The sequence below is a fragment of the Colius striatus genome, chromosome 2 (genome assembly GCF_028858725.1).
Source record: "Colius striatus isolate bColStr4 chromosome 2, bColStr4.1.hap1, whole genome shotgun sequence".
NCBI lineage: Eukaryota > Metazoa > Chordata > Aves > Coliiformes > Coliidae > Colius > Colius striatus.
Window position 1 is genome coordinate 100003076 of NC_084760.1, and position 27066 is coordinate 100030141.

A 27066-nucleotide genomic window follows, 5' to 3' on the forward strand; every position below is an offset into this window, starting at 1 on the left:
CAGGGGAGAAAGGTCATTTGGGGATGTGTGTGTATTTAATTAAGGTAGATATATGTATGAATCAGGAAGGCAAACTCCAATGCATAAATGGAATGAATGGACATTCAATCCACATGTGGATTTCTCCTTTAATTCCCAGAAGAATTAGGCTTTCTGACCTGGGGTATGCTTACCTGTTGGCCAGAGTTTAGCCCTCCTAAGTGATAGTCTCTCATGATAACTGCTACAGCTCTGTCAGAGGACAGGCAAGTTCCAAGTGCAAGCAGCAATGCTTTCTGAGAGTGCATGAAAAGAAGCAGGAGGACTTTATGTTTGAGCTATTTATGAGAAAGTGTCTAGACCACACAGATATGTTTGTGTGGACTTCTGCCTTTTACTATGTCAGACACTGATGATGCATATACTTTATGCTTTGTGCAAGAACTCATGAAAAAGAATGAGAGGAGTCCTGTCCTCACTGGAGGTGATGAGAAGCTCCCTGTTGTGTAGATAGCACTGTGAAAATAGATGTAGACTACTCCCTCTACTAGCCTACAGGTCCAATAGTAGCAAGGGGAGAGGAAATTAAAAGTGGAGAAATACTCCACTTTAATTAATGTGATGCATGCTAAAAAATTTGCTGCCCAAAATACTTAAGACCAATACTTTAGTAACACAAAAACTAATAACCAGCATTAGCTTGTGTTTTGTTTGTTTGTTTCTAATTCTGTATATTATACCTGACTGGTACGATAATCTTTTGGTTCTTGAGTGTATTATTGTCCTGTTTATTGAAATGTCAATAATCATTGCTTATGACTTCTCAAATATGTATATATTTTACATGTTTCAGAATTAAAAAATTACAGCATTTCTGTCACCAAAGGTTAGATAATCAAAATAGTGGGGTTTTGTTTTTTTGTTTTCCCACCAGTTGCTGATAATTGCGTGCTCTTACTGATTTAGGAATAACCTTTTCTTTTTTACAAATGAAAATCAGGAATCTCACTTAGCCCTTCTGATTCAAGTGATCCAAATCCAGAGATTAAGTGAGAATGATGTGGTACAGTTGGTGTGGGGAGAGTGGCGATGTGTTTGGCTCCGTGCAGGCGGGATTTGTCGGTTTGTGTTCTGGTATTGCTTCCTAAAGGCTTTCATAGTAAACATTTGTAAGACATTTAAAAGGTTACAGTCTTTGACTAGCATTTAAATTACACTATAGCTGTTTTCAGCATGTTCTGATGCTGTGTGAAGCATAAAATGGGAAAATGGACTTTATTTTATAGCAGGAATATTCTCCAAAAGAAGTCAGCATTGTTCAGAAGGGAGTTTCTGTTCTACAGAAAGCATCCTAAAATCAGCAGAGAATTTGCAATTACTTTTGTATACACACACCACACAAGAGGAGAAAGTGTATTTAGAGTCATTTCATCAGTTATTACTTCTTGGATCTCATCAAGGCTTTTGTAGTTTGGATGCATGCTTCTTTTGTGGCAACCTGGAGCTTAGTTCCCCAGGATGGGTACACTTCTTTCCTGCCCTCCCTCGGAAAGCCTCAGTGCTCTTGAGTTCACCTCTCTGCAGCCAGTGGTTTTGTCCAGAGAATTTGTGAAGTGATCAGACTGTAATTTTATTATTATATCAGGGATCTAAGATTCTGAATTTTCCTTCATTTCATGAAATGTATGCTGAAGTTTTCTTTTTGTTCCAGATACTGTAAAGGCTTTTTGTCTACAATTAATTTATTTCAATAACTGTGAATTACTAAGGCAATGGAAGCATGTATACAGAAACAGTTTATATTTCTAAAGTTACTTAACTCCAATATTTAAAAATTGCATTTGATTTTGGTGTTACATAACAGTTTTTGTTGATTTTGCTGCCACTTGCAGTGAGTATACTTAATGTGATCCCTACAAGAAGTGCCAGCTTACTTTCTTCTATCTCCTTCTACCTTATTTCTTTAACAATATATCATCCTGCATATCTTGGAAATAAGTAATATTAGAATAATACTTATAGTCATCGTGTTTATAAATAAATTATCCTGTACACAATCAATCAAGACATATTGTCCTCTTTATGACAGTAGGAAATGGGCTCGAGTTGCACCAGGGAAGGTTTAGATTGGATGTTAGCAAGAACTTTTTCACTGAGAGGGTTATTAAGCATTGGAACAGGCTGCCCTGGGAGGAGGTGGTGGAGTCACCATCCCTAGAAATATTTAAAAGATTCATAGGTGAGATGCTGAGAGATGTCTTAGTTTAGTGATGGGCTTGGCAGTGTTAGGTTAGTGGTTGGACTCAATGATCTTAAAGGTCTTTTCCAACCATAATGATTCTATGATACTGTGTTGATAAATTCCTTCATGGCAGTTTCTCCCAGGCAATATGTGTACTGCTGTAGGGATTTCTGGCTTGGATTATGGATATGCTTTGCTTCTACAGTTTTCTTTGACAGCTCATTTTTTTTTGACTGGGTATTATTCTGTCTGAGAGGAGACAATGTAACTAGGCATGCGTTCAATTGATATGTTACAAGAATATTAATTGTTCCTTGTGGGTAAGTATTGTTTGTTATGAAGAATGTAATATTAATAATGTAATCAATTAATATTCTGTCTTTCAGGTCTAACAGATGAAAAAGTGAAGGCCTATCTTTCTCTTCACCCCCAGGTACTGGATGAGTTTGTGTCAGAAAGTGTAAGTGCAGAAACTGTGGAAAAATGGCTAAAAAGAAAAAATAACAGACAGGAAGGTAAGTCTTTTTTATATGTGATTAATATTCATCTTTGAACAGTTCAGTTCTTATTTTTTAGATTTTAAAAAGGAAACCTCAATTTGGTAAAACTTTATTAGTATCATTTTTATGTCTATGTTTCTTCATTTTTTGAAAGACAAAAGAGGTTAAAATTCATTTTTAAAAAAATATTTTCAGCCTTTTGGCATTTCTGTTTTGGAATGTGCTGGTACTCATCTTGAAGGTTCTGTTTATGATTTTGAGTTGCAAATAATATTCCACCAACTTGTAATATGTTATATTGGTTTATGTTTTGAAATTTTGTCGTCTTGGATCAGAAATTACTAAGTTTTGAATTTAAAATATGCAGTGCTTGCAGGACATAAGGCTTTTGAGATGGATATACCATCTCAAAAGTCCCTACTTGCAACAGATATTATATCCCTTTTACATACAAACATTGACACAGAGGTTGTAAAGCAATGTGTTGAACTCTGGAAGTGTCTCTCTTGGTTTACTTTAGGTATAATGCCTCACTTAGTAGACCCAGAAAACTGTCCCTTATAAGGTATTCCGGGTGGACAATGATCATGAATTTTGTAATGATCCAATAATTTTGTGACATTGTGTGTAAATGTAAGCTTTTATCAAGGTACATACAAGGAACACACCAGGTAAAATGTGAAAGAGGAAATTAACAAGAAGATATAGAAAGGAACATTGGTTTTATTACGTGTGTGCATTGCTTTGCAGCTGACGTCTAAGCTGCTTGGGATTTGAGTTGTGGTCACAATTCCCATTTTAAATAGAAGGACTGTTGCTGTTTCCTAGACAATAACTGAATGTTCCCTGTAGAATAACAGAAAAAGTAAATAGTGGGTAAGTGACAGAAAAGGCTACATCAAGCTATTTTTGCTGGCAAAGTCTATATATCTGATACTAAGGTGGTAGTACCTTTTTATTGGTGTAAAGAGGTTGAGTAATGGAAAAATATAGAATCCTAGAATAGTTTGGATTGGAAGGGGCCTCAGAGATCATCTAGTTCTACCTCTCTACCATGAGCAGGGACACCTTCTGCTAGACAGGTTGCTCAAAGTCCCATCCAACCTGGCCTTGAACACTTCGAGGGATGGGGCACCTACAACCTCTCTAGGCAACCTGTTCCAGTGCCCCAGCACCCTCACAGGGAAGAACTTCCTTACATCTAATCTGAATCTACCCTCTTTCAGTTTAAAGCCATTTCCCCTTTTCCTATTACTACATGCCCTTGTAAAAAGTCCCCCTCTGGCTTTCTTGTGGGCCCCTTTTGGGTACCTGGAGGCTGCTGTAAGGTCTCTGGAGCTTTCGCTTCTCCAACTATCCCAACTATCTTAGGTTGTATTCATAGCAGAGGTGCTCTAGTCCTCTGAGCATCTCTGTTGTCTCTCCTTAGGTCTCACTCCAACAGGTCCTTGTCCTTCTTATGCTGGGGGCCCCACAGCAGCACGACAGATGGGCCCTCACTAGAGTGGAGGGAAAGAATCACCCTCTTCCTTGAGCTGCTGGTCACACTTCCTTTGATGCACTCCAGGATATGTTTGGCTTTCTTTGACAAAAACGCACATTGCTGGCTTCTATGCAGTTTTGACCACCAAAGCCGCAAGCCTGTTTTCTGTGGAGCTGCTCTTAATCCATTCCTTGCCCAGCCTGAATTTGTGCCTGGGATTGTCTCGATACGTGCAAGTTGTAGCAATAGACCTGATTAATACTTTGTGACACTTGAGGATAGATATTGTCTAATGCACAAATGCAATCAGAAAAACTGTTATGAATTGACTAAGTCACAACAAAGCAATCGCTGTAAGAAATCATTGCTTTTTTTAAGTACAGTATGGGTTAAGGATCTTCACGATAAAAGTGAATGGCTGCTTTGGATAACATTTCAGCTTCAAGAATCTCATATTGCTAAGTGGAATTTCTTACCATTTGCTCAAAGTTTCCCCTGTTTGGGCGGATTACCTGAAAATACATTTTTGTGAAAATAATCATAAACTTTATAGGAAACTACAAAAGCAATAACTGTTGATCATTGTCTTACTGAAGTTTGAACATGAATAGCAGCAATGATGTGATTTGTCTATTGTTTTCTTACACTTCTGTTTTATGGCTAGCTCTCCTCAAACTGTTGTCAAGTGTTATGCAACAGTTAGCCTATCATTGTCATTTAGCTTTATTGTCAAGCAGGTCTCCCTGCCTTCCCTTTTGCTGACAGTGGTCTTCAAGGTGGCTGAATTTATTACACCCAAGGTAGTTAATGCAGATGTGGGTTTTTTAATGTTGCATTTTTAGATGAAATTAAGCAGAGCCACATTTAAAACAGCATTTGCCAAGTAAAAAAGAAAAATCAAACGTGTATAGGATTAAACAGATGCTGATTAACATTATATGTAATTTTCCTGTAGAAAGATAAAGGCTGTAGGTATAAAAATTTCATGTCTGATAGCAAAACATCCTAAATTGTCAGAACGCATCATTTTTAGGAAAGAAACTTGCTAGATGATTTAGTCAGTTTTTTATATGTATAAACCCTACTGCCTGAGTAATGCTGGCAATAAGATGAGGACAAGATGGAACTAATTCTATGATGTCAGCATGGATCTATGGTGACTTAAAGTGAATATGTAGCCTAAGTCACTTTACATCAATAGGGCTATAATTTTCTCTCTATGCTTCTTGTTTTAGTTTAGTCTTCTTTACAAATGTTCAAATCATGTAATATGATACAGACAGAAAAATAAGCTTTGTTTTTATTAGAAAGTTGCCAGGCAGGCAAAATGCTGTTTTGAGATCCCTGACTTAGTGTCTGTACTCTTATACATTTGTGACGCGGAACAATCATGCAGAAATTTACAGGCATCCAGCTGTGTGTACTCTTCGGCTAGAAGTCAGTGGGCCAGCAGCCAGCGTAGTTTATCTGAATTTCATTAGCATGAGCAGAAACTGAAATGTCCAATTTGGACTTAAATGAACCAAAATATATCTGTGACTGAGATTCACAGAATTAGTTACTTTAGGTGAATTTTGGTTTGGTTATTATTTTTTTTTTTAACCATGAAGTATCAAAATGATGAGCAATCAGTAAATACTGCAGTGCTTAAGGTGTAACTATATCCTAAAATATCATGAGTTGTGTCATCGGTGTGTACTAGATAAATCTTGTATCTGTTACAGTAAATGTTGGAGTGAAAGTCGCTTATGACAGGTTGATGGTGATTTACCTGGGATTATGAGAGGAAATATTTTGGGTCTTTAGGTTGGTTTTCTGATTGGATTTTTTTGTGGTTTATTTTTCTCTTTTAGTATATTGGAGAGAGCCTGCAAAGATAGCAGTGGGAAGGAATGCTACTCAAACTGATAGTTGGGTATTCACTGCAACATTTTGAACCCTAACTATTATCTACCAGTATAATACATGCCTGGAATACACCCAAGCCTTGTATTGTTGTACATAGCATTTCCAAACAACTCTAATTGTAGTAAACTAACACTTGAATTTTATATTTTTCCTATCTAGATGATGTCTGAGTTAGGCATGACTCTGAATGAAATTGCAGTACAAACTGGACTGCTTCTTATGCAAAGTATTTTTGGTTTTCTTTTTATAAGCAAAATTTAAGCAAGAAGTTGTCTTGATTAAAGAACTGATTAGATAATTTCTGGGTTCATTTTTACCATCTTTCAAAATTATTTAAATATTAGCTATGTAAGAAACTTATTTATTAATTAGGCCTATTACTTGTAGTCTGAGATCTGTGTGTACTTCATAAATCATAGCATCATGGGAAGTTTTATGAAGTTCACAGATTAAAAAGACATCTTCATGTGGACACAGTAAAAAGTGCCTTTGCTCATAAATGTCATCTTACTTGAGGTGCTGCTGTCAGTTATAACAAAAAGATACATGATTTTTCTTTAAAGATTCATTAAAGATACATATTTAAAGATTTTTTTCAATGGGCTTTAAGAATTAATCTGCCAGAAAGAGATTTTTTTTTTTTTCTATTCTAGATGCTTGAATATATTACTCACAGAACTCACAAGACATATTCCATTTGTCCTCTTCCATATAATTCAAGCAAAAGTAACAGATTATTGTAGCAAGAGCTGTAAGATCATGAAAGATTTAGGCTTTGCTGGATAGCTCCTCATCTCCCAGCAAACTTTTCAGAAAAATAGGAACTCCAACCTTAGAATTGTGGCTTCACCACCATGACAGTAAGAAGAGTCTAAGCACATTAATTATAAGACAAGTGTCCATCCTTTACACTGCTGATACTGAACTTCACAGGTGTCTTTCCTGATTTTTTAATATCGGTTTTGCATGGGAAGAAAGGACAAACTGTACTGACTCAGGATTTCTGCATGGGAAGCTGCTTGTATCACCCTTTGCACTGTGGGAAAAAAGCTATCACTTCCCTAAGGGAATGGCTCTCATATTCATCAAAGTGCATGATCATGTGATTAATTATTGCTGAATCTGGAGACATAAACAACAACTTTCTACACTATTTTTTTCTAGCAATACTTTCCAAAAACATGTAAAGCTACATATAGTGGAAACTTCAGGTGCTTTGCTACCATACAAATGCAGTTGTTAAGTAATTCTTAAATATAATTTTAAAAAAATTAAATGGAAAATTATATCTAGTATAGTATATGCAGTGCACAATATGACACTGATTATACACAAAAGTTGCTGTCTGTTAAGTGTAGTGGACTTATTGCATTTACAGGAATCCCAAATTTTGTAACTGACATGTTAAAAAAAAAAAGAAGGTGAAGAAATTGGGAAATTAATTGCTTCATATAATGTTAATGCGATACTGCTGTAATTTATATTCAAGATGTAAAGTCCTCAAGAAGACATCACATAATTTTTCCTGGACTTTAAAAAAAATGTAGGGCTGATTGCCCTAGGGCAAGTCCAAGGTATTGCTATCCTAAGACTAGTATTTCTATTTATGGCATTTAGAATTTAATAGCATATTGCAACCTGCTGTACATTTAAGCAAGGGGGGACTGTATTACGGAATGTTAGTAAAATATTTAGCATTTTCTAATATTTCCTTACATAGTTGTTTAAACAGAAATGTGAAAATACTTTTTAAGTAATTTTACAGGCATTATTTTTTTAACTGTTTCCTGATTTGCTTTCCTGTATCCATTAATATCCTGTCAGTGTTAAATAAGCACAACTCGATGGATATGCTGTTGCTAATATGACAGAAATGATTAAATGAGCATGTTCGCTTGTTTCAGTTAAAGGACATTTATGAACATTCAAAGTACTACTTATTTTTTTATTTATTACATAATAAATCAGAGTGTATTCATTGCTACTTTTATGTAATTACTGTAAGCAATCTGTCTGACTCTGGCTGACTGCAGTAGAAAATGTAGTTCTTCGTTAGCAATTTAACTGACTGCAGTAGAAAATGTAGTTCTTCGTTAGCAATTTAAATGCATGACATTCTCGTGGTGTATCTCATTCTTATTTTGTTTCTTGCAAAGCAAATGTAACAACTGTGAGTAGGTTTGGAATTCCAGTTAAGCCCTAATTCTGTCCTTTTTTTGAGCTCAGACGTTTTGCTTTTCACCCTTTCCCCCTTCCTTTCTACTGTGTGCCTTAGAAGTGAGCAAAGGTGGCAACTAGATTTGGTACACTGGATGGCTTTAAACTTGTCAGAGGCCTGGAAGCGGTCATCTGGATACACTCATTCTAATAACTTTGAAAATGAGTAACTTCGCTTTCACAGAAAATTTGAGTAGGCTTCACAAGGAAAGACATCTGCATAAAATCTCTCACCCACATGTTCCTTGAGGTCTTCTCAATGTACTTATATGTGCTTTAGCAATACCTGTGATAGCTTTCAGTGAGCCAGTTGAGCACAGAAGTGATAGAGCTCTGTGCTGGTTAGTTAAAAAGATTTTTTTGTAATTTTTCTTACTTTATAGTATGTGCTGAGCTGTGAAGGTTTTGGTTACTGAAGTACTTCTGGTGCCTGAGCTATTTTTGTTTAGGCCTACTGCCTTCTTTAAACAAAGAAGTCATCTTTTTTTTCTAATTTGTCTTTTTTCTGTTCTAGAGAAGGATTTGGAGGAGTAGGATACATGGTGAAAGACTTGATCATACCCAGACTTTGAGACTATATACAGAGAGAGAATTGTTTGCTAGTCCTTTAAGGCCGATGCTAAAAGAAAAGTTCTGCTAAGCTGCATCACTGAAATGCTAAAAAAAGAAAAAAAAAAAAAGTTCTGTGATCCAGAATGGACTGAAAATTGTTTCTTTTCTGGTGCTGCGCTTTCAGATATTAAGATATCAGCACAGTTTGCTTTAGATTTCCCACAGTCCTATGAGAGAGAAAGTAGTGAGTTTTGAAGAATTGATGTGTGGTGCTATTTGTGGAGCAAGTTTGGACTTGATATTTATTGTTAAGCAATACTAAAGTACACATTTCTACAATAAATCATAGTGATTCCTTTATTCCTTTAAAGAGAGGATTCATTCCTGTTCTTAAATGATGCTGTGTAGAGGAATGTTATCTGCACTTAGGCTAAGGTTGTTAAGTATGTGAAAGCATGTCTACCATGCATTTGCACAAGCAGGAATAGAACGTGTGAAAAGATAAATGTAAGCAGGAAGAGTCTAAATGTGCTGAATATATGTCAGTTCACTGCAAAAATTAAAAAGAAAAAGACCTGGAGCCTCTGATCTGTTAGTTTTTGAGGACTGTGCATTTCTATGTTAAGTAATCAGAAATACCTGTTCTGCAGCATAGGGGTAATAGTTGTAGCACTGTAGATGAAGGATGTTCAGAAGCTGGAGAAACTCACCGTTGTGATACCCCACAATTTGATGCAAGTCTGACATCTCCCCAACCTAGGCAAGAGTAACTGATGGTAGCATGTTAGTGACCTCCTTGATTTATAATTGGACCATCTTAATGTTTCTTTAATGCAGCAGACATGCTATTTCATTCTGATGCAGCCCTGCTGTGTTTATATTTGTGATATCCAAAGCAGGCAACAAATACTTGACAAAAAGCAAGAGTGAACTTGGGAATGATTTGGGTAATGTGTGACTTGCGCCACTGACATTGTAGTAGTAGCTCTTAATCCTTCTTATTACCAAACCTCACTATTCACGTATTTTGATGCCTTTCTTGGAATTTACTTCTTGAAATAAGACAGAAAGGATGAATCTTCCAGTCTCATTCCACTTAGTACAAGTGGAATAATTTCTTGCCCTGTTCTTACTTGTGTCTCAGGCTGCTAGCGGCTATCTGAAGCAAAGATGTTGGGCTAGGTGGTCATGTTGATCTGAACCGGTGTAACTGTCATGATGCTGACAGGTTCTACTTTTCTGGGATAATATCCAGACTGGTAAAAGCTGTCTTTATTATGAGTGTTTTTTGCAGAAAAATTGCAAAAGGGCTTGACCACAAAGACTCTTTTCCCCTGTGTATTTGATATAGATATTACTTCTGCAGAGAAAAGTGATCATTAGACTTTTGTATGGAGCAGTTTGCAAATTGGCATTTTTCATGTGTCTAGAAAGTGTATATTAGTGTATCAATATTTCAGAGACAGACAGATGAAGTGATGGTACTTCCCAGAGCTGTGGTAGAGCTCTACATGGGAATTCTGCTTTAGTCCGAGTGGTGAAAATGACACATATCAGTCCCAGGTGCAGAATAGTTTTGTGGCTGATTTCTGTGGGACTGTTGTATTGTGCTGCTGCTTTTTAAAAATTATCAACTGCATTGTGTAATTGTACAAGGTGAAGTTGTTAATTCCTGTGTGACCAGTTCAATGCACTTTTTACTGTTTTCCCTGTATCAATAAGAAGAGAGCTATCTCAGAAGTGAGTTAATTTTACTGGGGAGGACTCTCTGTTATGTTGTCAGGCTACTCCTTTGGGCTGAAAACAGATTTAGCAGAAAGGATATATAAATCAGATCAGTAATTGTTTTTGTGTTCAGAAATATTGAGCAATGGCCTCTTGGTGGAGAATACTGAGATCTTGAATGGTGATGATGTTTTTTGTTCAGTATGTGTCTTGTTGTTGAAGCAGTTACTGGTTTTATCCTTTGTTATTCAAATGGATATCACTATCAAACTCCAAACACCTGCAAAAATAAGCATGGTACATTAGTTGAAGATATTTCTGGATTGTTTTCTTCTAATTTGCTAAAGTATGTGAGAGTTTATTGTTTGAAAAAAATAATAATTGAGTGGGTCAGGTGAAGGAGGTGATTTTTCAGTTTTTCTGGAGCAATTCCTGCATATTTAGAATTGTTTAGATGATCAGGGGTTTGCAGAGGGTAATCCCTTAATGATGAGATATTTGGCCTAAGGAAGTAGACATCACTACTTGGCCTCGATTCCCTTTTGAACTAATTATGTTAATCACATTATATCTAGAGCAAGTATTCCCAACATGTACTTAAACTGATGTTTGTTGCATCGATGTTAGGGTTGGATTAAGATTTACGGGGTTTTTTTTCTGTGTATTGAAAAAATATTGCTTTTCCTTAATTTATAAGCCTGGCTTCACTAAATAATTTTCTGCCTTTATCTGCTTAGCTGAATTAGAAATTAAACAGATAGTGATTTTGTCATTTCTCAATCTCACAAGTAAATTAGGCCATGGATGATCTTTTAGTATCTTACTGGAAAACAGGTTTCCCAGTTTTCTTGTTGTTTCTCATCAGTTTACAATTTGAAGCTTTCCAGATTGTCAATGTTTTCCATAAAGCATGGGCAGTGTGAGAGTTAGTATTGCAATAATGAGTTCATTAGTATTCTATGCAATACAAAACCATTTCCCTCCTGTACAAGACTTTATGTTATCTTGCCCCACTGCTCTTTTGTTTTCAGTTTCTTTCCTTCCTGTATACCAGATCTTTGGTTTTAGAGTAAAAATCAAGCAAGGAAAAGAAAAAAAAAATCTTAACTAATTGATGGAGAAGCTCCACTCTGATTACATGTGTGGAGACTGTGTATCTATGTAGCCAACACTTTTTAATAATGATTAGTTATGGTGATGTAAGCTAACCTGTTTTACCTGCATTGAAATGGAGTAAGAAAATTCTCATGATCTGTAAGCTGGGAAAGCAATAACTAAGAACAAGGGAATGGTCATTAACTTTTATGGGACAGTAGCCTTTTAATCCAAGTATAAAAGTATTTCCTGGTAAAATGTCGGCTAGCCAATGCCTGTAATCAAACTTTTACCCATATGGATAAAAAGACAAACTGCATAACAACTGCATATGTTAGCATTACTTGTTCTGTCCATTAAATGAGACTTGCATGTTTGATGAAAGACAGTATGAGATCATGTAGTTTAATAGTCTGTTACACTACATGTGTGTAAAGAGAGGATGAGTAACATATTTGTTCATGAGTGTTCTGTATGCCAGTAGTGAAAACTCAACTCAGCAAAGTTCTTGATTACTTTTCCATATACGATATAAGTGTAAAAATTCTGCAATCTCTTTTGTGTCCTAGGAAGTACAGTAAGCCCTGAGTGAGAATTTATCTTTTACTGGAGAAATGGCTACTTGGATATAAATTATAACACCATACTCTGTAAATGAAGTGAATAATGGTACATGTCTTAACCTCATATTGGCTATTAGTGAAGACTTTCAATAGAAAGTTTGCTTCTGAAATTGCTCTGTTGTCTGAAGACTTTGTGTTCAGATTGTAAAGACGGAAAAGTGAAGCACAGACATCAGTATGTTCTTAGTATGGGCTTAATGACCATTATAGATTTTCAGTGTGTCATCTTAATAGTGATTTAGCTATAGACAATGATGATGATAATTCAATTATTTCATCCTTCAAAGTTTCTATGATTAGGTAGAGTTTTAGACTAGCTGTTCTGTGCTTATCTATCAGAATATAGCCAAGCTGATTCAGAAAGTGTACTTTTCTTGGTGAGTCACAGATATGCAGTTTGTCCTAGTGGTCATTGGTAGGTCCAGTGCTTTGAAGAGGTATCTTTGTCCAAAAATAACTTCTTCATACTATGCATAGTGAAATAAATTGTGGCAATTAACTTTCAACTAGACTACAATAAACTACTTCGAGATTTTTTTTTTTTTGCATGTTTTATGAATTCGTGTTAAATTACATTTCCACCTCATTCCACAAGAGGACGGACTGATTATGAGTTCATTCCCATTGATTTACTGCTATACATTCCCTGACTTATTGCTTCCAATGCTGACACGTAAATAAGTACGTTATAGGAGAAAAATGTGTATTGCACATAAATGAACGCTGCTACCTCAGTTTAGCTGCCATAGACTTGTTGAGGGAAGACTTAAGTCACAAATATTACTCAAACGCTTTGAAGATATTAAGCATGTCAATGGAAATAATTTGGTTCAACATATGTACCCAAGTTTCAGATCAATGAAAAAACCCAAGCCCCAAATAAAACCAAAAAGCTTTGAGATAAACTTTCTTCAATGATATTCAGGGGTACAGGTACTGGAGAAAAAGTCTCCTTGTAGGTTACTGAGTTGCTAAAACCTGGGAGGTAAATTATAGTGTAGTATAGTTTTCACTACAGAGGTCATCAGAAGTCTGAGAGGGATTTTTATTTTCATAAGCTCTCTGAAAAACTGGATGCATACTAGGATAATACAGTTTCACATGTACTGAAAATTAGAACCAGAGTATAGAGGCTCAAAAAAAAAAAAATCTCATAAAGCTGAGTAATTGAAGAACAAAGTATCAGAAATCAGTTTTGACTAATCTTTGTCTTTGAGGCCAAATTGCATGGCACAAGTAATATAGAATCATTTTGGTTGGAAAAAACCTTTAAGATCATAGAGTCCTAACACTAACCTAACACTGCCAAGCCCATCACTAAACTAAACTGTATCACTCAGTACCTCGTCTATGAGTTATTTAAATATCTGCAGGAATGGTGACTCCACCACCTCCCTGAGCAGCCCCTTCCAAATGCTTAACAACCCTCTTGGTGGAAAAGTTCTTCCCAATCCCCAATCTAAATATCTATAATGTTAAACTACTTGTCCTATTTGGGAGGGGGGGAAGGAAGTTGCATTCAAACTACTTCCTGAAATGGTCCTGGACAGGTGCTTGTGCTCTCATCTGAACCAAGTATCATTTTGGGAAAAGACAGATTGACAGGGTCCAAGCCATGCTGTAGATGCAAACAGTTAATCAAGTACTAGTGATGTTCAAGCCCCATCTCCAGGTTTATTTTATCTGTTACTCTAGGACTAACGTGAATTTGCTAATGCAGCTCAAGGAGAGATGCTGGGAATATAGCAGAAGAATCCGACATTAGAGCTTAGCAACAGATAGTCCAGACAAATGCAACCATACAGGAAATATTGTTAAGCTATTGTGGCAATTTGTGATTAATTTGAAATTCAGGTGCTCACCTCAGAATACACAAGAATGCACGTCACCTCAGAATACATAGAAGAGCAAAAGTGATCAGATGTGTGCAAGTCTATAATCCATATTTCTAAAAGTCTGTAAAGCAAGCAAGAAAGAGAATATTTTTTAATGTGGATCTTTTTGTTGATCCAATATGTGACAAGCTAACAGTTCTTTCAGTGCAGCTGAACGGGAGCAATGAACTGCTTGATTAGCAGCATGTGAAGACTGGAAGAATCACTTAACCTGACTTTGTCTATGGAGAATGTAGTTGCATGACAATACACCGAGTTTAATTATGTTTAATTATTTTAATGATTTAGACAATTTGAACAAAATGAGTGACTATCGATTATGGAACAGGAGGAGACTATAGATTGGGATCTTCCCTGGGTCTGACAGGAATGAATTTTTTTTTTCCTATGGAACACTTAAAGCTCAGGTGTAAGGAGGTTTGGGTAAATAAAATGGGTGACAACTGATGTGGAGTCGATAGCAGGTATACGTTGTATTTTAAGGACTTGTTTGTAAGCATGAGGACTGAGAAGCTGAAAAAGAATTGATTGTTTAAAGTATAATCTTTTCTCAACAGAATTTATGTTCTTTATAAATACAGTGGAGACATTTATACCTATTGAACTAAATATATTACAATTGACAGTCCTTGTTTAGTATCCGAGGGCCTTATGTTCTTTGTAGGCATCTTGTTGATGTGGAGGGAGGTTAGCAAGGTTTGAGTTTTTTGCACTAGTGCAAAAAACTGGCTAGTGCATCTATTTAATTTATCACAAAAACACTCCAATTTGTGATGTTGTAACCTCTTTATAAAGCCCGCTTTATTTGTTGTCTTTACACCATTACAACTCTTATGATTCTGCTACCAAACAGAGGGAGATTATTTATTCTGTAAGAGACCTGACCTGTAGCAGGAGTTTTATAATTTTGACTGTCATGATAAAGATGGTTGACAGATTTACCTTTTTCATAACAGAAGAACTGAAGGGTACCCTGCAAAATGAATTGACTACAGATTTGAAACAACAGGATATCCTTTTTCATGCAACCCATGCTTAAATGGTGAACTCATTAGCATATTTTAGATGTTAAAAATGTAAATGGGTTCAAAAAGTGATTAGACAGATTCCAAGAAAGAAATACTTCATCAAGAGCTGTTACATACTATGATCCTGATGCAGCCTCCAGCTGAGAAAATTCATAAGCATCTGATTGCTCTAAGGACATACTGGAGTAAGTGTACTCAGTGCAGCTATAGTCTTTGCTCTCTCTCCTTTTCATATAACATAGTTTCTTTGTACTTTTTCCATAATGAGCTGTTACTAGCCATTGTCTTAGACAATGGACTCGAGTAGATGGACTTTCAGATTAGCAGAGTAGAGCCATTCTTCTCTATCATGACACTTCTGCTCCCTCTCTGGGATTTATATACCACCCATTGTTAGAATTGTGAGTCAAGTTTTCTTAATGACACATTTGAATATGCTGAGAATGAAATTGTGTTTTTGTATTATAACACATTGTTTATGGATCTTTTTAGATAAGCTGCCAGAAGTCTTTTCAGTTGTAACACTAAGGCATCTTTCAAACCCTTTGGAGATAGCACCTTATCCAGACTCACTTTGCTTTGCTGCAGTACTGAGCTAAATTATTTCATTTTCTTTCAACCTGCATTATGATGAGATACTCTTAAGTGATGGTTGCGAATCTTCTTTAGCCTGCAAAAAAGAGAAGGTTTATCTTTATACAGTTCAAATTGCTGATTAACACTGAGCAATAGAATCACAGAATGGTAGGGGCTGGAAGGGACCTTTAGAGTTCATCTAGTCCAACCCCCTGCTAAATCATTTTTAAATGCAAAACTAGAATGTTTTATGTGCTTGGCTATTTACAGAAGGGAGCTCTTTTACAGGGTGCTTAGTTCTCACCTCAAAGACCTACAGTTTCATTTCATTTGTCATTGAATAAGTATGGGGAGTGAAAGGGAAAGAGATGATTGTGTTGATGAGGAACAAGGATTAGGAAATTAACAAGACACAATTCAATAATAGGTGTGGAAGGAGGAATGTGTGTGCATTTCTGAAGTATTTATAGTTATTGGGTGTAACAGTGGCATTAGATTTGGTGATTGGGGTGGGGAAGTGACAACATACATTACACTAATTCAGCTCACTAATTCATTAATTACACTAATTCAGTTCAAATGGGTTCATTGTGAACATGTAGAAATATCTTTGTGCATCAGGTATTTGTACAACAATAGAGATATTTATTCCTGGGGACTTGTTGGACATTGATTTTAGACTTACTGTAGAACATTTGTGGAAGTTTATCAAAACAACTTTTAAAATTGGTAACTACATGGTTACCTATCTTTTTGAATCAGAGCTGTCACAACCCACATAGTGAATATCTGTTTAGGACGGGAGGAGACTACATAATTTGAAGTTTTAAATTATCAGAATATACTATTTTTGCATTTTGTAATTTAGGAAGCCATATCATTGTGATACCTGCTGGCATACCATCATGTGTATTTTTCATATCATATGAATGTGCTTTAGGAATAATCTGATTTTTTTATACTGCCTATTAATTTTTTTAGGCAAGTTTTTAGTTCTACAAATGATAATGTGTTTTTGCAGGCATGCATTATTACAATGCCCGTGCCTTTATTATTACAATGCCTTCCCTCTGCCATTGTACTTGTGTTCCTCACAAAGCTTTGCTTATAAGGGGTCATAAGTAAGTCTCTGATATATTTGAGTGTTTGGGATACCTGTTTTATAGCAACCAACTGTATACAGTGAGTACAGTGAAAATGGCAGTATGTAATATAGGAAAAGGATATAAAACGTCTTTTCTCAAATTTTGCTTGTTTTTTTTCTCCTCAGCAAAAAGTCTTGGTTGCACTCATTAATAATTTTATCAAATTATTAATCAACATGGTTTAAGCAGACCTTAAACAAATTTATACTTTTCAAAATGTTTGTCATCTTCATTCACAGTAGGTGGCACAGAGCAGTATTGGAGAGTCACAAAACTGTAGTAAATCTCAGAAATACTGTTTTCTGATATGATCTGTTCCAGAATCTTTTATTTTCCATTTTCAGAACTGAATACTGATGAATACACCACTAGTCCATCATGACAGTTTTTTAACTCACAAATTAGTCTTTCTGATTTGAGAATGGATAAACTCGAGTTTTGGAATACATACTACAACTCTATGCCTCCTCACAGACACATTTATTTTAAGCATTGCTGAGATGTGCTCTGTAATATAGTGACATACATAAGATAAACACACTTTTAAACACATCTGGAAGAAACTTAGCAGACCTATGCTTTTTTTTCTGGATAGTGTTATTATTGAAACATTTTCTTTGCAATGTGACAGTGGCAATGATGTTCCTGTTCACAGATTTGGATGATTTACCATTTTTCTGAACTTGTCATTTATTAGTTTATATAGCTGTTCATCATCTATTTATCTGGAGGTACTTCTAGAGTGATACTAAGAATGTAGAAATGCTGATATAATCTAGGAGTGTTTCTGGGATCAGTTGAAACAAATTCATTGGGCAGGTTTCTGATTTTTAGCAGAGCTAATTTTTTTTTTTTGGTAGGAATTATAAAAGAAGCAAAGCTATATACACAGAATCTCCAGGAATAAAGGTGAGGTTAAGAGTTCAATATTTTTCTATTTTTTTTTTCTTCTAGTAAATCTATAGTTAAAGGAAGATAATTGACTTAGCTTTTCTTCATTCTTAATAAACATGCATAAAACTTTGTTTTTCTGTACTTTTGTGATGCTCATGTCATGTCATGACTTTCTCTGAAAGTTTTCTCAGCTCCAGAGTTGAGTTTTTGAAGAACTCTCTCTCTTCTACAGACTGCTAAGAAATGATCGGCTTTTTCTGAGTGATTGCCTCTGTGTAGACCTTCGCTTCAGGCATTGAAATCAACACCTATTTAGATCAGCATCAGCTTGTTTTATCTTGTTTGCCTTTTGATAAATGAGCAGAAGAGAGCCTGCTATTCCTTCATTTTCTCTACCTCCTAAGGCTTGTATTTTTTTTTAAATATATATTAACATATTTGTGTAGTTCTAAGATTATTGGGAAATACACAATTTTGAGTAGATTTTCATTTCAAAGTCTTCTCTTTCTTTTTATGTCACAGGGATTTCCCTGGGTTTCAAGGTTGTTCATCTCTTGATTTTTCCAAATCATTCAGATGTGGTTGTCTTTCCTTTAGTGCTCTTTCTAAAAGTAGATTTTCTTAAAGAGTGCAGAAATGGAAACTCTTATCTGAATCCTTTTTTTGTACAGCAGTTAGATGAGATTTGCCTCAGAGCCAGGCAGTCATGGGCTTCCTGATTGATAGCAAGCTTCACTTAATGAAGCTTTAGTGAGTTCTGACTCTACTTTTACCTCTTAGAAAAAAATCTTTAATGAGAGCTCCTGTCATTACTATTTTCATATCCTTGAGGCTTCATCTGTACTTCTCAAAAGGCTAAGGAAAATCATTGCTGTGGTAAGTGACAAGAATATTCATTTCCATAAGGACGATCAAGTAAGAGAAGATCAGGCATTTCTTCATTCTTACTAGACTTCTTACAGGATTTTTTTTTGCATCAAATTTTTCTTTCATTTTTTAAAATGTTTTTAGAACATGTCCAGGATCCAAACCAAGAGGAGGAAACAGTAAATATTGTCTTGGTAACTCTGGTGTTTCCTCAGGGCATCAGACTGGGAAAGTAGAGAACAGTATTGAATTTCTGTTCTGACCCTCCAGTAATCCTGTTATCTCAGGCTGACCTCTACGTTGAAAATGCCTTGTTAGTTGCAAGAGAGGTAATATTTAATAAAATAATTTTCAATTTCACAGATTTTTTTGCAGTGGTTACATAAAGTATATATTGCATACCAAATACCGTCATCCATATAGAGAAGGGAAAAAAAAAAATCACATAACTCTAGTCATGACTGCTACTGGAAAAATCTAGGTTTATTCAAAAGCAGAATGTATTATTTTTCAAAGATAACCTGGAATTCCATGTTGCCAGTTGAAATGCCACAGGACAACACATGCTAAACAATGATGCTTTGAGTTGATGATATGAAGATATTGTGCTCCTAAGAAGCATCTAAACATGAAGTTTCTCTGATTTTGGCCAAATAGGTATTGTATGCAAAGAATAGTTGTGTTGAAGGAATTGTCACTGTCTAAAGTGACTCCTGCCTTTCATACTGAACTTGTATCTGAAGGACCCTTCTAGCTTGTTTATAAATCCTCACCTTATTGAGTCTTTTTACAAATTCTGAATCTAATAAATTGTCCACTACAATGTTTGGCATTTACTAGCAAAATTATTGCTCTGAAAATTAGTATTTCAAAGACATTGTGGCATAATACATGACAAAGTGAGCTGCTCTGTCAGTAGAGAGCTTAGAAAACAGCTTACCTGCTTATCCCACTCATGCTTTTTGTAAACATCCTTGGCTACATTCTCACTAAAGACAGAAATATGAAGCAATTTTATCTAGTTGTTTCTTTAAGAATTCACTTACATACTGAACCTATAGCCTTTAGTGGTAGGATAGGATAGAGAAAAAAATGACCAAAAACAGGAGGAGTAGATAGACTTGGACCAGAAGGAGGAGGAGTGGCTTGTATAATATATTGCTGATGTTATGCTGAGACACTCGTCCCTTTCAACTAATTAAATCTTCATACAGTCTAACAAATATGGAATATTTGTTGGTTTTTATTTCTTCATATTGTTTCTGATTTTCATTTCCAACTGTTGGTAGATTTATCAGGTAGAATACTACAAAGCATGTGTTTCTTTGAACTTAAACATAATTTGCAGAATATAACCAGGTAGTAAGTGCTATTTATATTAGTATTAGCTGTGAACTTAAACAGGCAATCTAGAGTTTCTAAAAGAATGCCTGCAGTTATATACTTCTTTTAAGGTTATGGGGAATCCTTTTATATGTCAAATATAAAGGACACTATCAGTAAATGATATATGGAATGAGGAATAGGTCTAGTGGCTGATAATATTTTAAAACAGATTGAAGCATTTAATCAGGATCTTTTGCTTGTTTTGTATAATTACAAAATGATATTTACTAGAAGAACATGGGAATCTGTCAGTATAATAATTCTTCGGAGTGTTTGTTGCACTGTGTTTTCGTTGGATCAAATTAAGTACAATAGAGTTATGACTTGCATTGGCCAGGTGATAGATTAAATTGAAAGATAAGTCTTCTTAATCTTTGGACTCTAAAAACCTCCTGATATGTTGCCAAAGTGAATCTGTCTTTGAGGACAGAACCCAGTCTGCATCACATGGCTGACTGCCAAATCTTTCCACTGGAAAGCCAACTATTGTTTTCCACTTTCTATTGCACAGCAGAATGCATCCACCTCTTTGCAGCATTTCGCCATAGCTTTTTATTTTACAATAGTCTCTTGTATTAGATAATCACAGGAATAAATTTTCTCTAGCAACAAAGGTCACACTTAGAAACAGAATGAAGCCCCCTTAGTTCCCCCTTAGGGGAAATGGTATGTGACTGGCTACTGTACCTCAACACACACAAATGTTTAGAGCTGGATGGGATCCACCCAAGGGTGCTGAGGAAGCTGACTTTAGTGCTCACTGAGCCACTCTCGATCATCTACCAGCAGTCCTGACTTACCAGGGAGGTCCCATGGGACTGGAGGTTATCAAACATGACAGAAGGGCCGGAGGAGGATCCTGGGAACTACAGGCCTGTTAGCCTGACCTCGGTGCTGGGAAGAGATTATGGAGCAGATTATCCTGAGTGCCATCATGAGGCACATAAAGAATAGTCAAGGGTTCAGGCCCAGTCATCATAGGTGTCTAAAAGGCAGGTCCTGATTGACCAATCTGATCTTCTTCTGTGACAGGATGGCCTGATTAGTGGATGAGGATAGTCTACCTGGACTGTGGATAGTGGATAGTCTACCTGGACTTTAGTAAAAGTTTTGACACTGTCTCCCACAGCATCCTCCTGGAGAAACTGACTTGGATGGACACGCTTTGTGTTAGGTTGAAAACTATCCGAATGACTGGGCCCAGAGACTTGTGGTGAATGGAGTTAATTCCAGCTGGCAGCTGGTCACCAGTGGAGTCCCCCAGGGCTCAGTGTTGGGAGCCTGTTCTGTTTAACATCTTTATCAGTTATATGGATGAGGGAATCGAGTGCACCCTCAGTAAGTTCACAGATGATACCAAGGTGGGCAGATGAGTAGACTTGCTTGAGGACAAGAGACTCTTCAGAGGGACATGGATAGGCTGGAGTGATGGGCTGAGGCCAGTTGTATGAGGTTTAACAAGACCAAATGCTGGGTCCTGCACTTGGGCCACAACAATGGTGTGAGCTTTTGGGAACAGTGGTAGGACACAATGAAATGGCCTCAAGTTGTGCCAGGGCAGGTTTACGTTGGAGATTAGGAAGAACTTTTTCCCTGAGAGAGTTGTTAGACACTTGCACAGGCTGCCCAGGGAGGCAGTGGAGTGACCAACCCTGGAGATATTTATGAGCCATGCAGATGAGGTGCTGAGAGACAGGGTTTAGTGACGGGCTTGGCAGTGTAAGGTTAGTGGTTGGACTCGATGATCTTAAAATTCTTTTCCAACCAAACAATTCTGTATTTCTCCAAAGCCAAAGCTAGGAAGTAATAGACTCATTTGCTTCCCAAAATGTCTTTTTAAAAATTGTAGTCTCTTGCTAGGATTTTTTTTTGTTTTTGGAAATGAACACCTTTTTACCCTGTCATTGGCATTGTAGGCATACTTTATCTAATTTCATTTTCATACTACTGTAGGCAAGCAAACAAAGGTAAATTAGGGAATGGTTTTGCCTTCCTTCACTGTACCTAGAATTGTAATGGAAACAGAAAGCATCAAAGGTAAGAATACAGTGTAAATCAGTACTTAGAATCACAGGCATCTTTTAGAAAGAAGTTAAGGAATCTGCCATTGTGCTGTCAAAGTGAGTTTCTCTTCATGAATGTTTTCTTCTTCAGATTTGACTAAATAATTCAAAACCAGAAAGCTAACAATAATCCTAAATCTTAATCCCTTTCATCCTTTGGCTGTTCCTAAATCTTCTCATGTAACAAGTCAATCCTAAATAATTTAAATGGGTGATGGACCAACAGAAGCTGCTCAATAATATGACTTAGCTGCATTTGTCTTGAATATTAAACAGTGTTTCAAGATTTGAATAGTGTGAATTCTTACCTAAGGCTTTCTCTGTATGGTCTACTGCTATCTAAAACACATTAAAAATTCTTTTTTTCCCAGTAATGTGTTAGATGAAACCAGTAAAAAGAGAAATAAATGATGATGTAGATTGTCATACCCTTTAAGTGGAGGAGCCCATTAAATCTAGACATCTCTGCAACTGCAACATTCACTAAAGAGGAGGTGACTCCTGCCTGAAGGTAGCCATAGTTGCGTCTTTTTATATTAAATATAAAATTATTGCGTATCAAGGAACTTGTTATTCTTAAAAAAAGAGGTGATCATCATAACAAAGACAACTTTCAGTCTGTCCTAAAAGTCTACAGAATCTGAGGCTCTTTTATTAGGCACCAACTGGTCTTGGAGAGCCCAATCATTAAAAATGAGATGCCAGTGAGTCCTGTCTGCTGAAGCAGTATTCACTCAAGCTAGAATCTCTTGGTTCTCAGTTGTGATTTTGGCCCAGCCCAGAACAATGAACCAAGAACAGCCACTCATTCACTCCTCCCCGTCCTGGTGAGACAGGGAAAAGAAACCAAGGTCTTTTAGAACTCCCTAAGGACATGGAGGGCTCACCCACCACTTATGATCTCAGGCAAAACAGACAAGACTACTTGACTTGGGAAGGAGAACAGAAATTAATTTAATCCACTGGGCATGGAGTCCTCCTGGAACTGCTGGTGACTGTCAGTCCACCATTGCCCTCTGTGGGTTGCAGGGGAAAGCTGCTCTCCCACTGTGCGCTGCAGGGGCGTCTCTAGTCTGGCACTCTTCTCCCTGTTTTCTGAATGCAGGGTCTGTGTGGTCACCTCCATCTTGTACCACCCTTCCACCTCTCCCTATGTGCTACAGATTTCCCTTCTTAAGTACTGATGACAGAGGTGCCAGCTTGGCCTGGCTGGACCAGAGTGGTCCAACTCAGAGCCGGGGAAAGTTTTGAGAACTGCTTACAGCCTCTTCTGCCTGTTACCAAGAAAAAAGTTGCTCCACACAAACCCATCACACCAATAAATAACCCTGCAGGTGATCTAAGCCTGTACTGCCTATCCTCAGCTTCTATCCTTGGGTGTGTATTATCCAGCTTTTCCCTTGTATTGGCCATTGTGTTTGTGTAATTGTAGATATCTACAGTTCACTGAGTTTCTGCAGCTGAACACTCCCGCAGAGCAATGGAGAGAGTGCAGAGGTGGCAGCTCAGGCTTGTTGGTTTCTGCTGGTGTGGACTTGCACTTTGTAGTTTCTCTGTAGATAGGTTTTGCTCTTCAGGAAGAAACAGTTGAAAATATTCTAAACTGAGATTGTATCAGTTTTAGTTGATTAAGTAATAGACGCACTTTGGGAAAATGTTGTAGAAGATTTAGGTAACGGATCCATCAAAAGAAAAAAGTGCCATGCAATTGTTTATCATCTGGAAAAAAAAGTACAGTTTGAAAGAATATACATCCCTCTTTGAATCATTTTCCATGGAGGTATCAAAGCGAGGACTTTCCCAGAATTTGTTAGACTGGATAAATCAGGCTCAGGGTGCTTAAAGGAGTTAAACATTAACACAGATTGTACTAATAAAAATTGCAGAGAAGTGATGTATATCTGAATAAATCAGCACATATGGGGACTGATAAATATTACTTTGGAGTTAAAGCTGGAATTTTTTTGTGTTAGCTATCTCTTTTTATAGTGAATCCATTTTGTCATGTTTTGAAGGTGACAGGAATTTGTATATTTTTCAAGTAAATTAGAATACTAACAGACATCGCTTTACCAATTCCAGACATTGCTGTGGCTGGATGACAATAGGAAGTAAGACAAGCAAGTACAAATCTTACGATTTCTACGTGAATTCTGCATAGGCTAATAATTAAAGATGATGAAGAGAACAGCAGATAAAGCATCTCGGGTATCACTCTGGCGCAGTGTTTAAAAGTACTGACATGTGTGCTATAGATGCATTTGGCTGACCTTTTGTTTATTTTCTTAGAACATCACCTCAGAGAATAAGACTGAAATTTCTGTGGGGATTATTTCTACAGTAGATTCATTGTTACTTATTGTATATGGTAGTATGAATTTTACATATATGTTTAAAGAAAAGTAAATGTAGCAAAACCAATGGGCTTTTTCCCTCTCGGCTGTCTTACAGACTGTCTAACTTGAAACTCTTTGTATAGAATTCAAGCTCAGAATGCGTGGAGTAACTTGGAAATGACCCTGGAAAATAAATTATTGTTTTATAGAGTTTTTCATGCCTTTCTTGTGTGCTTTTGTTTCATTTGGCATTATTGTTTTTACATACTAACTCATAAATGTGGGATTATAACCATTATTTGTACTTTTATGCGATTTTGAATCCTGCAGCTTTATTTGCAATGTTACTGTCTTTTTTATATAGTTAGTGTTGTCTAATGAACTTATAAATACTTCATTCTACTAGAATTTTAATAATGCCATCTGTTCACTTGATGGAAAATGGCGAAGCACACTGAAGCAAATGCCTTTTTCATTCTTGACAGCTGTATTTTTAAAGCTTAAGGTTTAAGTTTCTAGTTTTTTCTTTAACAGTGAAAGTGAACAATATTGCCAACAAAAGGATACATTTTTGCACAAATCTTACTTTGTGAATTACATATATTCTTTAAACGTAGATTAGGGTTTTCATCAGTGATAATCAGTATTAGTTTTTTCTTCTGTGAATTACATATATTGTTTTCTTTAGGCGTAGTTTGGGGTTTTTATCAGTGATAAACAGTATTTTTTTTCTTTTAAGTAAAGCTTGTTTTCCACTATGGCAGAAAGTAAAGTAATCCTAGAGAGGTTACTGAAGTACATCACAGCATCTGATGTCATTGTCCAAGCTTCTTACTCATCCTGGCATCTCTGTCCCTCTCTCCTTGTGTCTCTTTCTTTTGGAACTCTGTTTTTAAACTCTTTTCTTTATCTCTTCTTTCCACTTTCAGTCTTGCTTTATTTCGTTATGTTAATATTTGCCTTTTTGAACCAACAGCTTATTATGCAGCTAGTAGGCTGTTCTCTTTGGTTTACAGTTCTGTAGGTTGATCTCATTTCTGCAATTAGATGACAAAACAAGTGTCCTCATGTAGAAATGGTCAAGTCTCTAGTAGCTCCTGAATGAATCAGTGCTGCTGGCCACTTAATGTTAAAATCAGATGGTATACATGAATGTGAGACTTAAACAGACTAATGAAGCTCTGGTACTCCTTAACTAGGTAGATGCAGAATACAAACAGAATGCCTAAGGATCAGTTGCATCACAGGGTTGTTTTTCCAAATTCTTCTTCCAGGTGGTTGTGTGGCATTTGTTCATGTAGGAAAATCAGGTTGATGTTGACTGAACTTGGTGTTGACTGAACTATATGGCAGGCCTGATGAAGGAGGTTGGGAAGAATGATACTCTAACTGACAAAATATGAGATTCTTCAATCATGAGTGTTTCAAAAATATTTTGAAGGCATGGGGAGAAGGGACTTAGATTATGAATTACTCTTTTCATACTTGCAGGAATAGATTTCTCGCTTGGTTGACTGCTCTCAGTGTGTGATCATTAGTGGTTCTCTTAAATTGACAATTTGGGAGACAGACACAGCTCCTTATCCTAGCAGGTGGCAACTTCATCCATGCTGAAGAGGTACAGTTAGCTCTGGTTCCCTTTATTTCACTGACAGAAGTGGTACTTTCACTCTCTCTTACTGCTATATTAGATATAGCTTATTAGCTTCCCAGCTGATTCCTTTATGTATTTCCTGAGTTCTTATTAGTATTTCAATTAATTTACCATCTGCATTGGATTTTGTTAGTTAAATAAAAAAGCACATGAAAGCAATTTTGTCCTGCATGAACACATCCAGTTCTTCATTCACTATAAGCTTGAACCTTTGCATTTGTAGTTTTCTTTTGGATGTTTCTACTTTTTTTTTTTTTTCCTTTGTTTCTTGATATCTATCTGTCAGGTGGGCCATGAGCAGAGAATTTCTTCTGAAATTGCTAGTGTAATTTCTTCTCCATATGGGTGTGTGCTTGAGGCACCTTTGCCTTGCAACCTCTATAAATGGAATGCTTTCTGTCACCAAGTCTTTCTCCTATTCCTAACTGCAAAGGTACTGTGAATTGCCTCCCTTTCTTATGGTTAAATGTTTTGGTTAGCTAGATCCTTACAATAGGACAACAGTGCTTGATACAATAGTGATTGATAGGGCTAGGACAAAGGCTGAATTTGATGACCTTAACAGTCTCTTCCAGCTGAAACAATTCTATGATTCTGTGACAACTATGTCTCCCTGATGGCTAGTCTTCTATTTTAAGCCTGTTTCAGAGTTTCTCTCCTTAAAGGTGGTATGCAGTAGTCTTAGCGTAGTTGAGAGTGAGGATGTGCTGGTAGGTATATTCACAGAATCACACAGAACCACAGGTTCATAGAATGGTAGGGGTTGGAAAGGACCTCTAGAGATCATCTAGTCCAGCCCACCTGCTAAAGCAGGTTCACCTAGTTTCATCAGTCCACTGAGGACTGAGTTCTGTTTGTTGACTTTTGTGGAATCTCTTAGAGACCCACTGGGGATAAA

At 36.5% G+C, this 27066-nt stretch overlaps 1 protein-coding gene across 1 annotated transcript in view; it reads left to right on the forward strand.

The window, feature by feature from the left end:
* PDE10A (phosphodiesterase 10A) overlaps positions 1–27066 on the forward strand; it is a 190008-nt gene that overhangs the window by 75879 nt on the left and 87063 nt on the right. The window contains exon 2 of the mRNA XM_061991606.1: positions 2608–2736. Coding sequence (XP_061847590.1) covers positions 2608–2736 — 129 coding nt within the window. The remainder of the gene's footprint in view (positions 1–2607; positions 2737–27066) is intronic.